At 37.2% G+C, this 15,075-nt stretch overlaps 1 protein-coding gene across 1 annotated transcript in view; it reads left to right on the forward strand.

Annotated features, from left to right (window-relative positions):
* Positions 1-14,721, forward strand: part of LOC112044967 (chitin deacetylase 1) — a 34,462-nt gene extending 19,741 nt beyond the window's left edge. The window contains exons 6-12 of the mRNA XM_024080989.2: positions 958-1,000; positions 2,646-2,822; positions 5,679-5,817; positions 7,532-7,635; positions 9,709-9,851; positions 10,817-11,038; positions 12,214-14,721. Of these exons, the coding sequence (XP_023936757.1) occupies positions 958-1,000; positions 2,646-2,822; positions 5,679-5,817; positions 7,532-7,635; positions 9,709-9,851; positions 10,817-11,038; positions 12,214-12,292 (907 nt within the window). The 3' untranslated portion in view covers positions 12,293-14,721. The remainder of the gene's footprint in view (positions 1-957; positions 1,001-2,645; positions 2,823-5,678; positions 5,818-7,531; positions 7,636-9,708; positions 9,852-10,816; positions 11,039-12,213) is intronic.
* The last annotated feature ends 354 nt before the right edge of the window (positions 14,722-15,075 follow it).

The raw sequence follows: 15,075 nt of genomic DNA on the forward strand, positions 1-15,075 counted from the left end.
ATTAAGCGTTCTTGACGTCTCCTTTCGCGACGACGCCGAAATCTTTATGTGCTTTTATATTACCCTAGTCGCCTTGTTAGTTACGTAAACATGGCTCGGTGCTGAGATGTTGGTAAGATTATTGTTGGCTTAGACAGCGATATAGAGATCGCATTTGGAACCAATAACAATCGACTACTCGACCTAGTATTATAACACTGTAATTGTTTTTGTGTTTGTATATGGGTAAAATATGGTTTTCCGATTAGTTGGAGGGGAATGGGAATATTGGTCATATTTCATTTTCATTTTATTTATTTATTTAGGAAGACCAACCGCAGAACATCGTATCGTGTATACATATATTACATACGTTCTGCCCAATGGTGAATGTTCAACTTATTACAGATAATTTAAAAAGATATGGCAAATATTCTTAAAAAAAAAGAAAAAAGAATTACTTTAGTCAAAATCTAAAAATGATTGTTATTAAATTAGTTTGAGGTAAACTTTCGTAGACTGCATTTTTGCGATCACAACCGCAGAAACTGTAATTTCCGCTACGGAAATTAGAGTCACGGTCTATGTAGTACTAATAATTATAAAAATTATAAGAAAATGCTCTTACCAGTATACATAGGTAGCAGTGGCGTGCATAAGGTGTTTAACTAGGGTATGAACTATGGTTAAAAATTGGAAACTCCTTGTCCAACTATGTATCATGTGGTCCAACATATGTTTGTATTGAGTCCTTAGGGTAGGCAGTGCTTTTTGCATCTATAACGTGCACGCTACTGATAGGTAGGTACTGTCTAATGTATTTTTGTGTAACTATTGACTGAAAATGATCCTAACTCATAGATATACCTGTATGTATGAAAACTGTATGGAAACCAATGAATTATATTAAGTTTCTTATATAATATTACACCTAATTTGCCAGTAAATGAAAATAATTGTGGATTGTTTCTTTCACAGCAACTACGCTCAGGTCCAAGCGCTTGCACACGATGGCCATGAAGTAAGTAGATATTTTACAAGTTAAATATTTTATTCAGAGCCTAAGCCTATACGTACAGGCTCTGACTATAATTCTAATGAATTACATCTGAGGTGCATTTAAATGACGCGTACGTATGCATTCAGGGGCTTAGCTACCGCCTTATTAATGACTAGCTGACGCAGCGCGGTTTTACTCGCGTGGTTCCCGTGCCCGTAGAAATACGGTGCTATCTAAAATGGGCTATCTAAAACTGAAAGAATTTTTCAAATCGGACCAGTAATTCCTTGATCGCGTTCAATCAATCAAACAAAGAAACAAACTCTTCAGCTTTATAATATTAGTATAGATACGGGATCCTGAACTACAAATGCCTCTTGCGTGTAAAAGCAAAAAATTGCAAATAGTAGTCTACAATAGTACTTAATCTGGTGGTGCTTCTCAAAAAAAAAAAAAAACTGCAGAAATGACAAAAGTAAAAAAAAAACGATACTTTGTGGTGAAAGAGTAAATCAAAAACTAAATATATTTTCCGGGATTTGCCTTTCTATTAGGTCTATTGGACCCCCAACTAATTTTGGTACAAACGTTTTCAACGAAGTTTTTAGTGAGATTCCCAGCTTGGGTCAATTGAGGATTTAATAATTTCTAAATTAGCTCAGATCTGGTCTGGGCGTAGACATCGGCTATGGCTAGTTACCACCCCATCTATAAAGACGTACCGCTAAGCGATTTATTGTTCCGGTACGATGCCGCGTAGAAACCGTTAGAGATATGAATTAACTCGTATCTTTTCCAAGTAAACTTAACATTAGGTGAGATCACAGTGAAGCGCAAATTAAATAAAAAAAGTATAATTGTCTATGTCGCTATTTATGTATTAATGTGTGTGTACAATGTATGTAATTTTACGTAAGTATATTTGCATAAAGTACCATTGTCGTATCTTGCATAACGATTGCCTGGAAGAGATGTTAGGAATAAAGCTGCCGTTACACTATTGACTGATGTTTATACTTTTTATTTATTATTTCTGTTCTTTTGGCGTAATAAAGACAGTCAGGGACACAACATAAATTAAAAAAAGTTAATAATAAAAAAAATACAGCTAAATGTATATCAATTACGTATGGAATTGTATATTATAATGGTAAACAATATTTAAAAACAAAATATTTTGGGGTTCCGTCTCGATATGCAAAGTGAGGATGATTTTTTATAATGATAATAATAATAAATAATTTATTTAGCAGAGTACACAAACAATTTACCTAAATATAAAAAAGGGGAAAAAAAAACACAAAAACGTAAAACTAGATTAAAATTAAACAAAAATTTTTAGAAAGAGACCACACACCTTGACTTTGCAAAGCTTGGTTCCCTGGTGTGCGGTCTCTTCTAATTGTTATTAATCTAACTTATATACTACTAGATACAATATTACATCATTTATCGTCTATCCCACGGTGTGAGATTTCGTTATCCCTATTTTTGTGCATTACTTATGGGACTAAAGTTACTTAATCTACGAAACCCTACACTGCGCGTGGCACACACGCACTTGACCGGTTTTTATAGTGCCTTTATATAATCTTCATGCACTTCTGGTTTTGCATAACAAATATTTTAGTTAGTTCTATTTAGTCAACAAAGCGTTCCTTTCCAGATAGCTACGGGAACTATATCCCAGCAGCAAGGACTCCAAGACAAAGGCTACGAAGAATGGGCGGGCGAGATGATCGGCATGCGGGAGATTCTTCGGAAATTCGCCAATGTCTCGCGCTCTGAGATAGTCGGTGCGCGCGCCCCTTTCCTGAAACCTGGTAGAAATACTCAATTTAAGGTTGGTTTAATACTTATTTTTAAATAATTCAATGTAATATGTTCAATGTTTTTTTTACCCCCGACGAAAAATTAGGGGTCTTATAAGTTTGTTTGTCAGTCTGTCTGTGGCACCATAGCTCCTAAACGGATGAAGCGATTTCAATTGAACGAATTGAACGAAGTGAAAGTGGGGACGGACAACCGAATGTCTGCAAATATACTCGAGTGCAGCCTCAAATCAAAGTGCACTGAAAGAGAATATTGATGATTTGATCGAGAGTGTAATTAATAAGGCTGTTATTGTGGCAAAAATACATTCAAACTAGCTAACGCCGCGCGGTTTCATCCTCGTGGTTCCCGTTCCCGGAGAGGTACGGGGATAATATACAGCATATAGCCTTCCTCGATAAATGAGCTATCTAGCATTGAAAGAAATTTTCAATTCGAGCCAGTAGTTTCCGAGATAAGCGCGTATAACCAAACAAACTTTTCAGCTTTATAATTTTAGTATAGATATACGGGTATAAGTAAATTTGTAAAAGTACCATGAAGGAACTACTTACTCAGGGAAGATTTGCAAATAGCTTACCCTCCGAGACTTTCTAAAACGACCGTAGACCGTAGTACGTTGCTAAAGTTCTGGCGGAAGCGAAACACGCTATTCAAGGAATTTCGGATTTGTGCGGGGTTTGAAGATTTTCATCACTAGGGGTTAAAACTTAGGTATAAATATGATATATTAAAAAATTACTATCTTTATGATTATGTTCAATAATACACCAACATTACTCTACAGTTATGCATTATTTCTCACTTTACACATCAATAAATTAAATTCTAAAGTTTTCTGTTCCATCAGTATCTAATTAAATTTAAATACATAAGTAGATAATATTGTAGGAAATTTTACTTATAATTATGTAAATATTAGGTTTTAGAGGTAAAAGAGTTTATACTATAAGTATACTAATATTGTAAAGAGGTAAAGTTTGTAAGGTTGTAGGGTATAATCTCTGGATCTCTCGTTATCAACCCATATTCGGCACACTGCTGTGTTCGAGTCTCCTGTCAGAATGAGAGGGGTTAGGCCAAAAGTCCACCACGCTGGCCCAATACCGATTGGCAGACTTCACATACGCAGAGAATTAAGAAAATTTCTGGTATACAGGTTTCCTCACGATGTTTTCCTTCACCGTTTGAGACACGTGATATTTAATTTCTTAAAAACTAAAATGATTTAATTTTTTTATCAATGGGAAGTTAATAGCGAGTAGCATAAGCTCCGGTTATACCGTTGGTTTATCCCGGTATTTCTACGGGAACGGAAACTACGCGGGTGAAACCGTGGGGCAACTGTTAGTTTTATAATATTTTACGTAGTAAAATAGCAGAAATTCGCAAGGTTTTATCGTGAATTTACCACATTTCAAATGAGCGTTCTTCCCGCGGATGCCGGATGTCTGTCAGGAAATCTCCAATTAGGGTATGTGAAAATTTCAGCGCCTTTTAAGTAAGAAGATGGGAAAAGTTTGCGTGTAGCTAACGCGTTTTGTTGACTTATTTCGCGCTTGCTTTTGGGTTCTTTGTAATTAGGAAATACCTAATTAATAGCTGTAATATTCATCATATTTACAATATACCGTGATAGCCCAGTGGATATGACCCCTGCTTCCGATTCCGGAGGGTGTAGGTTCGAATCCGGTCCGGGGCATGCACCTCCAACTTTTCAGTTGTGTGCATTTTAAGAAATTAGATATCACGTGTCTCAAACCGTGAAGGAAAACATCGTGAGTTAACCTGCATACCTGAGAATTTTTTTAATTCTCTGCGTGTATGAAGTCTGCCAATCCGCATTGGGTCATTGTGGTGGACTATTGGCCTAACCCCTGTCATTCTGAGAGGAGACTTGAGCTCAGCAGTGAGCCGAATATGGCTTGATAACGAACAAGATAATGCAGTTCTTTGTAAGTCAATAGTCGACGCCCCGTGATTTAACCGATGTAGTTCCCAGTACATAATACGGGGATAAAATATAGCAAAAACAGTTACAAATAACGTGATTTTCTATTGGTAAAAGAATTTTCAAAATCGGAACAGTAGACCCAGAGATGACCCACCACTCCACATCACAAACTTCAACTCTTTATAAATATTATTTAGTATTAGTATTAATATTAGTAATTATCATTAGTACTTATAGGTAATTTCAGTGCAATAAAGAAATTTCAAAAAAAAAAATCGAATCGGAAATGAGGAGATTTGCAGAAGAACCAAAGCCATTGACATAACTCAACGAGTTGCGATGGGCAATGGACGGGGCAGATAGTTTGAAGAGCCGAGGGACGTTGGGGTACCAAAGTGCTGGAATGGCGACCCCGCACTAGAAAGCGCAGTGTTGGTCGACCCCCCGCCAGGTGGACTGACGACATCCAGCGAGTCGCAGGGATTCGCTGGATGCAGGTGGCTCATTATCGTGATGTTTGGAAGTCCCTACAAAAGGCCTATGTCTTGCAGTGGACGTCCATCGGCAGATATGATGATAAAAATTTCGTTATTATTCTGACCCTTCTCTATTCTCCTGATTAGTTGTTAAGTAGTAATCGATATAAAACTATGAATGTAGGTTCAGTGTAAACAGCTCCCCTAGTCGATCGCTAACGCTTCGAAAACTAGAAAGATGTATGGGAATGACAGATTTATCACGTGATCTGTCGTTAGTAAATGTCATTCCCATACACCTTTCTAGTTTTCGAAGCGTTAGCGATCGTAGAAAGAGAATTAAAGTGCCACTTCGCTAGAGGGCGGTACAGCGTGATGTAAACTTGCAACCTACGCTTAGTGTCTATCGTTGTCTACAAGATAATATTTGTCACAGGTGTTAGAAGACTTCGGCTACATTTACGACAGTTCGGTGGGCGTGCCCCCCCTGCCGATCCCGGTGTGGCCCTACACGCTCGACTACAAGATCCCACACGAGTGCAAGTCCGGCACGTGCCCTACTAAGTCCTTCCCAGGTATTTTATGCTTACATTCTATACTTGTAACCGTCAAAGGTTACCTGCGACACGTTTTACTGGTAACCGACAGTTGTGTTCAGAAAGTCGTGTTGACAAAAGGTCAATGTCCTCTAGGACTGTTGTGATGAGAGTGATAGTTTATAAGCTATTGAGACCATAGCTCAGAGTCAGTTTGAAATCATTATTGTCCCATCCGTTGCATTATTGCCAGACCCATTCTTAATGAAAGTTTTTCGGTAATTGAAGTATGTGCATTTTAAGAAATTAAATATCACGTGTCTTAAACGGTGAAGGAAAAATATCGTGAGAAAACCTGCATACCGGAGAATTTTCTTTAATTGAAGTATGTGCATTTTAAGAAATTAAATATCACGTGTCTTAAACGGTGAAGGAAAAATATCGTGAGAAAACCTGCATACCAGAGAATTTTCTTAATTCTCTACGTGTGTGAAGTCTGCCAAATCGCATTTGGCCAGCGAGGTTGACTGAGGTCTAATCATTTTCATTCTGAGAGGAGACTTGTGATCAACAGTAAGCCGAATATGGGTTGTTAATGATGATGGCGTCGACCTTTAGACATATTACTATACTTAACCACCTTGGTACCATAATTATTATTGAGTGTTGTCATCAAAGTTCCGAAAAATGAGACAAATGTAACGACAGGAATTGATTGTAATGTAGCTTTCAACATTTAGGTCAAGCATACTCACATGGCAAGTTATTAAAAGTTTACTTAAAATAACATTATTCTGTATGTCTAAAATTTACCCTAAATATGCTTAATTTTGTACTTGGCTTTTATACTCCGATAGGCTAATGTTATAAATTGGTTTATGTAGTCCCATGGTCTCTGTAAGTATCTTACCTACGTTTACGACGTTGCGACATTCCTAAGGGAAAACCTATTTTGCTGATCTGCGTGATCTTATCAGACTTATCAGTTCAAGGCGGGTTCATATGTCCGCCCCGAATAATTTATGGTTATTACTCGCTAGTAATAAAATTGCTTCTATATTTTCTGCCGTGAAATATTGTTATTTCTTTTTTCTTATGTCAGTAGGCATAGCATGTATAACGAACGTGACGGGTAGCAGCGACATTGAATGTACCATTTTGTAGTAGAGGAAACATCTCGAGCAGGTCGCAGGACTTGTGACCCTCTTGGATTCCTTTCGAATGCATTAACACTCACCTCCCCTGCTCGACAAGTTCTCGACAAGTTCACAATAAACAATTACTGATCAATGAACACCACAAAATCACTAACGCGACTAGCAGCGTGACGGCGTTTACGCTGCCTCACAAAGAACTAGTATAATGTAGAAGAACATCATTCTATCCAATATCTAAGGTCCCGACTGTTTTCTAATTGCTTTCTACACTTCTGGTCTGAGCTTGTTTTTTTTCTTTTCAGTTTTTCTTACTTTATGCAGTTTTTTTATTTGTTTAATTAATTTATTTATATAAATAATTAATGTAAAATACCACCCGTACTCGAGGAACATATGCGCGCCACGACATTATCTAGTGAAGACAGATCGACCAATAGCACTGAACCCGACATATCTCTCTTTCTTTCTTCCTATGCCTACTAAAGAGGACCGATAGTTCCGGCTAGCTATTGCTCGACAATGTGTCACACTGTCTTCACGAAATATATCATGGATCGCATGTTAGGCCTATTGGTCATATTGTTCTTTTTTGTCAGGTCTGTGGGAGGTGCCCTTCAATGCTCATTACGTGGAAACCTATGAAGGTGGTCATTGCCCCTACTTAGATCAGTGTGTGCTGCACAATCACGATTCCGACGAGGTAAGGAAAAATATTACCTACGAGTACGAGATACATATTATATTTATTTAGTAGTATAAATAGAATTATCTTCCTGCCGCTAGTGGTAATAAAAGGTACGGTAACCGGAATGGGGGGTCTGGAATTCGGGAAAAGCTCGGCAAAAACTGAGTAATTCTATTTTGCAACTATTACGAGCTACGGACTACCCTCGGACTCGCACGTGTCTGGTTTTTATTCATCAAAAGCGGGTATTAATACCTACACAATGTACGCTTGGTCGGCTTTGTGTTAGCCACACTGCATATAATTATTGGATTTCTATCGCTCAGTCCACTGATTCATGCCTCCAGCGTATTGTGTATAACACACTTTATGAACAACGGCGCCGGCGGCGACAAATTTCATTTTCATTAATTAAAAACAAACACGGCTGCGTTGTCGGGATAGGGTGACCATGTATGTCTCTTGAGGTTAGATTATTATTTTTGTTTTCATAAAAAAAAATACTGTCGAAATTTTTACCTGGATGATGACCGACAGTGGGTGATGACCTCTGCCTTTAAATCGAAGGGCGTAGGTTTGAATCCGGCCGGGGGCTTGCACCTCCAACTTTTAAGTTATGTGCATTTTAAGATTTATATTTTATAAGTTAGCCCTTGACTACAATCTCACCTGATGGTAAGTGATGATGCAGTCTAAGATGGAAGCGGGATAACTTATTAGGAGGAGGATGAAAATCCACACTCCTTTCGGTTTCTACACGACATCGTACTGGAACGCTAAATCGCTTGGCGGTACGTCTTTGCCGGTAGGGTGATAACTAAATCTCAAAAATCATAGTTTCTTTTGCAGTCGTTTACTGCGATGTATGACTATTAAACATTAGGTACATTTCTTATAATATCAAACGATTGTACGTGTGATTTTTTAAGCCTTAGTATAAAAACAGAACTATTCTATATTTAGTTTCAAAGTCGTTGCTAACAAAAAAGAAACACAATATTTTAATATTGTAGAGTAGTAGTCGCATATACGCTGTAGGTGTCCCGAAAAAACTTACTTAAAACCCATGCATCCTAAACACGAATGTTTGAAAGTTGTTTTAGAACGTGTTGCTTTTTGTTCTCTAAACGGTGCAATTTCAAACGCGATGCAGTAGACAGATTGGACGCGGGAAGAAACAAAAATAACGTGTTCTATTTGCCGTGTGTAATTGATGTAATGTTGCGAAACGAAATAGACATGTAATGGAGGGAAATCCTTTTACAGAAACTCGACGAGAAAATTCGTTACGTACACAGCTATTGACATTGCGTTTCTGATCTAAATTTTATTTGCGCTATGTACATTTAAGCGATGATATAAGCCGTTTTAGAACCTAACGGTTTGTCACGTGACGATGGCAAGAGACCAGACGGCTATTGATGCCATGGAAGATGGGTTGGCCTTTGGTGAGGGACACGACTTACGTCTTGCGCCTTCACACCTTCTTGGCACTGATAGGCTGTGCATGCACTGCTGCTGCATCAGCAGAGACCCTCAAACGGCGCGAATATAGCAATTTCGCCGGAGATTGCTATATTTGCGCCGCCGGCGGTCAAAACACTAGGACCGTGGGGTCTCTCATACATCACTGGCTTGGCACCGCCTTCTAAGTGATCAGAATTTTTGTGATTTTGAAGTCGGTTAAATTTTTTTGTTAAAAAGATTTTATTTTAAACACGTAGACACATTTTTTTTTATTCTTTACAAGTTAGCCCTTGATCACAATCTCACCTGATGGTAAGTGATGATGCAGTCTAAGATGGCAGCGGGCTAACTTGTTAGGAGGAGGATGAAAATCCACACCCCTTTCGGTTTCTACACGGCATCGTACCGGGACACTAAATCGCTTGGCGGTACGTCTTTGCCGGTAGGGTGGTAACTAGCCACGGCCGAAGCCTCCCACCAGCCAGACCTGGACAAATTAAGAAAATCTCAATCTGCCCAGCCGGAGATCGAACCCAGGACCTCCGTCTTGTAAATCCACCGCACTTACCACTGCGCCACGGAGGCCGTAAATAAGTAATTAATTAAGTATTCGTGTTTTAGGTATTCGAGTGGCTACAAGAAGATTTTAGCAGATACTACGACCAAAACAGAGCGCCGTACATGATGCCTTTCCACACGAACTGGTTCCAGATTAAGGAGCTCGAACGGGGGCTGCATAAATTCCTTCAGTGGGCATCTAAGTTGTAAGTGCGATCTACATGTGTATCGTACAAGTTAACGCTGCGAATTAGTGGCGCTTTGCCGCCTAAGTAATTGTTATGTGGATTGTTTAGGCAACTGAAACGTAACTAACTGTGTATCATACACATTAAACAAATGCCTACCATTAATATCATATGGCTATTAAATCCTGCTTGTTTATCATTTAGTCAGTTCAGCGATTCTTATTAATGATTTAACAATGACACTGGCTCAATTTGATATGCTTTTGCGTTATAATTAAGAAATCGATTTTATTCTCAAATCTGATCAGTTTTATATTTTCTAAAGCTGTCGTTACAGTGACGATGTTTTTATATCTCGACAGTAGTTTCGAATAAGTCTCTCTATCTCTCTCTTTCTAACACGTTACGTGTAGGTAAAGAAAGGTAGAGACGAATTCGAAGCTCATATTGTTATTGTAAATCGTAATCGTAATTGTATCGTATCGTAATTGTATCTTATTGTAAACAACACAAAATACATATGTACTAGCTAATAAATAGCTACTATATCCGATTGTCTTGTCATGGTCGTTTAAGGATCTTGAGGTATTGGTTTGGGTCGGGCTATAAAATTATTGGGGTTACCTATCTTAAAAGAAACTGCATTTGAGCAGCATGGTGGAAAATCTACCAACATGCTTGCATACCTCTACTCATAATTAATTAATAAAGATATTTTCTTTCTATTTACTGAACTAAAAAAAATCAATAAAACAGAATAAGAATTAAGGCTTGTGCCTATGTCAAGTATAGCCTACAATTCAATATTAATTCATCAAACTTTCGTACTGATTTAGATGAAATTTTCATATAGTATGTGACGATAATTTCATTCCGAATATCTTGTGAACTTTTTATATAATGTTTGTTATAATAAAACAAGCTAACTTGAGACAAATATCTGATGAATCCGCTATAATATTTAAAACATTTCTAATTTTTAGGGATGACGTCTGGTTTGTAACCGTAACTCAAGCTCTCACGTGGATGACGGACCCCAAGCCAGCGAAGAACCTCAAGAATTACGAAGCATGGCGGTGTGACAAGAAGGACTTGCCTCCGAAGCCCTGCAACCTGTCCAACAAGTGTGCGCTGTCCTTTAAGACCCAAGACTCGAACTTCACCGACACTCGTTACATGGAGACTTGCACTGAGTGCCCTAACCAGTAAGTTTGCACAAAGTTCTACAAATGGCGTGATTTTCGTGTGATTCACATCGTTAGGAGCAATACATAGATTTTATTTCAGTTGAATATTCATTGAGATTTTAGATGTTGGGATTTTTTTAAATTTAAATTCATTAGTTAGTTTTCTTTACATACATACCTACCTACAGAAACAAATCAATCCACCGATTGGTTTACAGAGTATTTTTGTAGGACCGTCTTCCGCCTTCAGTGTTGCCACACAGCTATAATTTACTGGTCATTTAAACGGTAAACATGCACCTAAAAAGCTGGCAACTCAGGTTTGAGGGTACACTGGTAGTATCACTTAACGCTTGATTATTTGACTGCAACAAAACCTCAATAACTTTAACTAATAGATTAAAGAGACGGAGTTCAAACCGTGGTCGATATCGTGGCCATTTTAGCATCTAAGACTAATTGGAGGAGAAATGAGGCTTTAAGTACCTAATGTTAAACATCGCCCTCATAGCCATGTCTATTACCTATATGACATGGTTAATATTTCCTTATAATTATTTCTTATTTTCGAAACAGGTACCTATAAAGAAAATCAAACTGTTTAATATAACCCACGTCTTACTAGACACGGGCATAAGTTAGTTATTTCTGCATATCGTCTCCAAAGAGTAAAAAAATCTTTTGTAGGTTTGGGTGTACTCTTCTATAACAAGATCCCCAATACTGTGATGGACCTGCCAATGCATAGCTTTAAGCAATGTGTTAAAAAACATTTACTTAGTCGAGGTTACTACAACATTGATGAGTTCCTTAATGATAAAAGCGCTTGGAGGGCCATTGGATCAGCTTCCACCTTCACACAGGAAATAAAACTATAAGAAATTGTAATTGTTATCAATTGTAAATTATAATACTGTATGACTTTTTCAAAAGAGCAACTGTTGAGTTTCTTGCCGGTATCTTCTCAGCAGAACCTGCCTTCCGAACCGGTGGTAGAATTTTTACAAATAGTCAACTGACGTGTCAAAGGTGCTTGTAAACTGAGCCTACTTGAAATAAATGATTTTTGATTTGATTTGATAAAATATTATTATATAGAGCAAATATTTTTGTTCTGCGGTAGAACTGAAATTCCTAACTATACCCTAGGAGAAAATAATAGTAATAATATTCATCTATGAAACAATTTCCAGATATCCGTGGCTGGGGGACTCGGGCGGGACGGGCATTCCCGGGACGGACAACTACATTCCCGACAACCTCAGAAAGTAATAGAAAAATAGTTTGTAAATATTTCTGCGACAGACTGTTGATACAATTACACAATAAGCTACTTCAATAAATTGTTTAGGTTAATACTGATATATTTTCTCTACTAGTGGACGCCCGCGACTTCGTCCGCGTGGAAATCTGTAAACTTTTAAGCCCTATTTCACCTTAAAAGCCTTATTTCATAAGGGGTTGAATTTTAATACATTTTAAATCACATTATATTTCGTATTTTTGAACAAAATTTTAAAACTGTAACTCAAAAATGAAGGACTTTCCATACAAACTTTCAAACCCTATTTCATTTTATTTTCGCTATAAAAAGTATCGTATAACCTTCTCCGTATTATGGTCTTAGCCGTGCAAAGATTTATTTGAATTCATTCAAAATTTTAACGCGATGCCCGAATAACAAAAAAACACGGATAGACAGACAGACAGACAAAAATTTATATTTTTAGCCTTAGTATCGATTATATAATACCCCCCCAATAAAAAAATTTCAAAATATCTTCAATTTACAAAATGTAAAGAATTCGTATTATAAGTATAGATTCTAGATGGCGCTGTCATCCGTTATGCCACGCTAACGTTTGTTGTTACAAATGGTATAAGTAAAGTAATGTATAGAGTTCGACCAGTTTTATTATAAGTATAGATTAACGACCTATCTTTCGTAGTTACTAATGCTTTGGTTTCGACTAGTGGTAAGTTTCGACCATAGCTAGTACACACCATACTGGCATGGACTTAACGGCTTCCACTAATCGATTAGCGTTCAAATGCGGGTAGAGTCAATGTGTATCACTTTTAACTTTACTACCAAGACTGCAGGTCACAGGTAACATCAAAGTCAAGGGCTATTTAAACAGAGGATTTTGAGCCATTTAGAAGCAATATTCAATAGTGTTTTAAGGTATCACATGTTTTTACTGGTACAAGTAAACAAATAAAACGCGAGCATGCAGTTGCCAGACTGCTTTTATAAAGACTGAAAATTCGTTACCCAACGCACCGTTACGTAGTAGTGGCGGATTTACAAATTTGCCGCCAGTAGGCTTTTTAATTTTAGTTTACAATCAATATAATTAATTGTTTTTTGATTATAGTAAAATTTTTAAGACTCGCTTACTTTTTTTCTGTAAGACTGTTTAAGCCAAATTTGCCACACTACTAAAATCTACTTAGCCTACTAGTAAATCCACCACTGCACCGTTAGCTAACGGTTGGACGTTGCAGGCTTCGGAAGTTTCAAGTGCTACAAGGCTTCAAGTATCCAGATCCACAGTTGTCCAATCCAGTCGTAATATTTTGATATTTTTTACGGGATCTTATGACGAATCATGTCATATTAGGCCAGGCCCTTAGCTTCTTAGCAACTCTTCGCTACACGTCCTTAAAGTTTGATTTTTAACGGTATTTTTCGAAGGGTTGCCGCGAAGCTAATTGTCAACTGGGAACATAATTTTATATTATTATACCGTGAGAATTAAAAAAAAAAACGCTTTACACTTGGTCTGGACTATTGAAAACTGCCACCTTCCAAAACTACCAAAGTCCAAACTCAAATTTTCGGTCTTCATAAAATGTGGTATATCTGGCTATTGCAGGCTCATAGTCCATTATTTAACACTAGTAGACGCCCCGCGGTTTCACCTGCGTATGTCAGAATACAGGGTAAAATATAGCCTATGGCACTCACTAATAATGTGGTTTTCTAGTGGTAAAAGAATTGTCAAAATCGATTCCGTAGATCCAGAGATTACTCTCTACAAACTTTACCCCTTTAGAATATTTATTTAACAAATTTGTTATTATTCTATCTAACGTCAACAGTCTTATCGCGATGAAATAATCTATTCATTATATTAATGCACAGTAATGTAATTTCAAAAGCACTATTCAATATGTTGCTTTAATACACTAAAAGCGGGGCGTTTCTATTCGAAAATTTAATTTATACACACACTGTGGAAGTAGTATGATATTCTGAATAGATTATTATTACATTGTATATATTTTGTGTTATATTAAGTTGATCGCACACTGCCACCGACGCTGCAATATCATTTGCTGCTGATGACAGTTACATTTACTGATGAAAATTTGTAATTAATGTTAGCGGTTTTTTGCGGTTGTTACATTTGCGGCAGTCTGCGATCAACTTTATAGCAGTGCCTAGTCATTGCGACTCTATGTGTATGGTTGTATGAAAGCCTTTTGTATGGGTCTGCACTCCTTTTACTAAAATTATTAAAAAAAAAAAGTACGGCTCTCGCAAATATGGCGCTGTGGTCTCCATGGCTTTCAGATTTTAATAAATGTAATGCGGATTTGTGAAAAGGGCTTTCTATTTTATTATAATGTATTGTAAGGAATAAGATGTTACGACGAAGGTTTATTGTAATAACAATACAATATAAAAAAATATATTTCTTGTTTCTTTTATTATACTTACTAACTTGTTAGTTAAAATCGTATACGATTTTTGTTCAATAAATATATGTATGTTTCGAGTATATTTTTCTGTATGGCCCATTTTAAAATACACTAGCGGACGCCCGTGAAATTTTGTTTTTCACAAATCGTCTCCAAAGAGTAAAAAAATCTTTTGTAGGTTTGGGTGTACTCTTCTATAACAAGATCCCCAAGACTGTGATGGACCTGCCAATGCATAGCTTTAAGCAATGTGTTAAAAAACATTTACTTAGTCGAGGTTACTACAACATTGATGAGTTCCTTAAAGATAAAAGCGCTTGGAGGCCATTGGATCAGCTTCCACCTTC

The sequence above is a fragment of the Bicyclus anynana genome, chromosome 9 (genome assembly GCF_947172395.1).
Source record: "Bicyclus anynana chromosome 9, ilBicAnyn1.1, whole genome shotgun sequence".
NCBI classification, from domain to species: domain Eukaryota; kingdom Metazoa; phylum Arthropoda; class Insecta; order Lepidoptera; family Nymphalidae; genus Bicyclus; species Bicyclus anynana.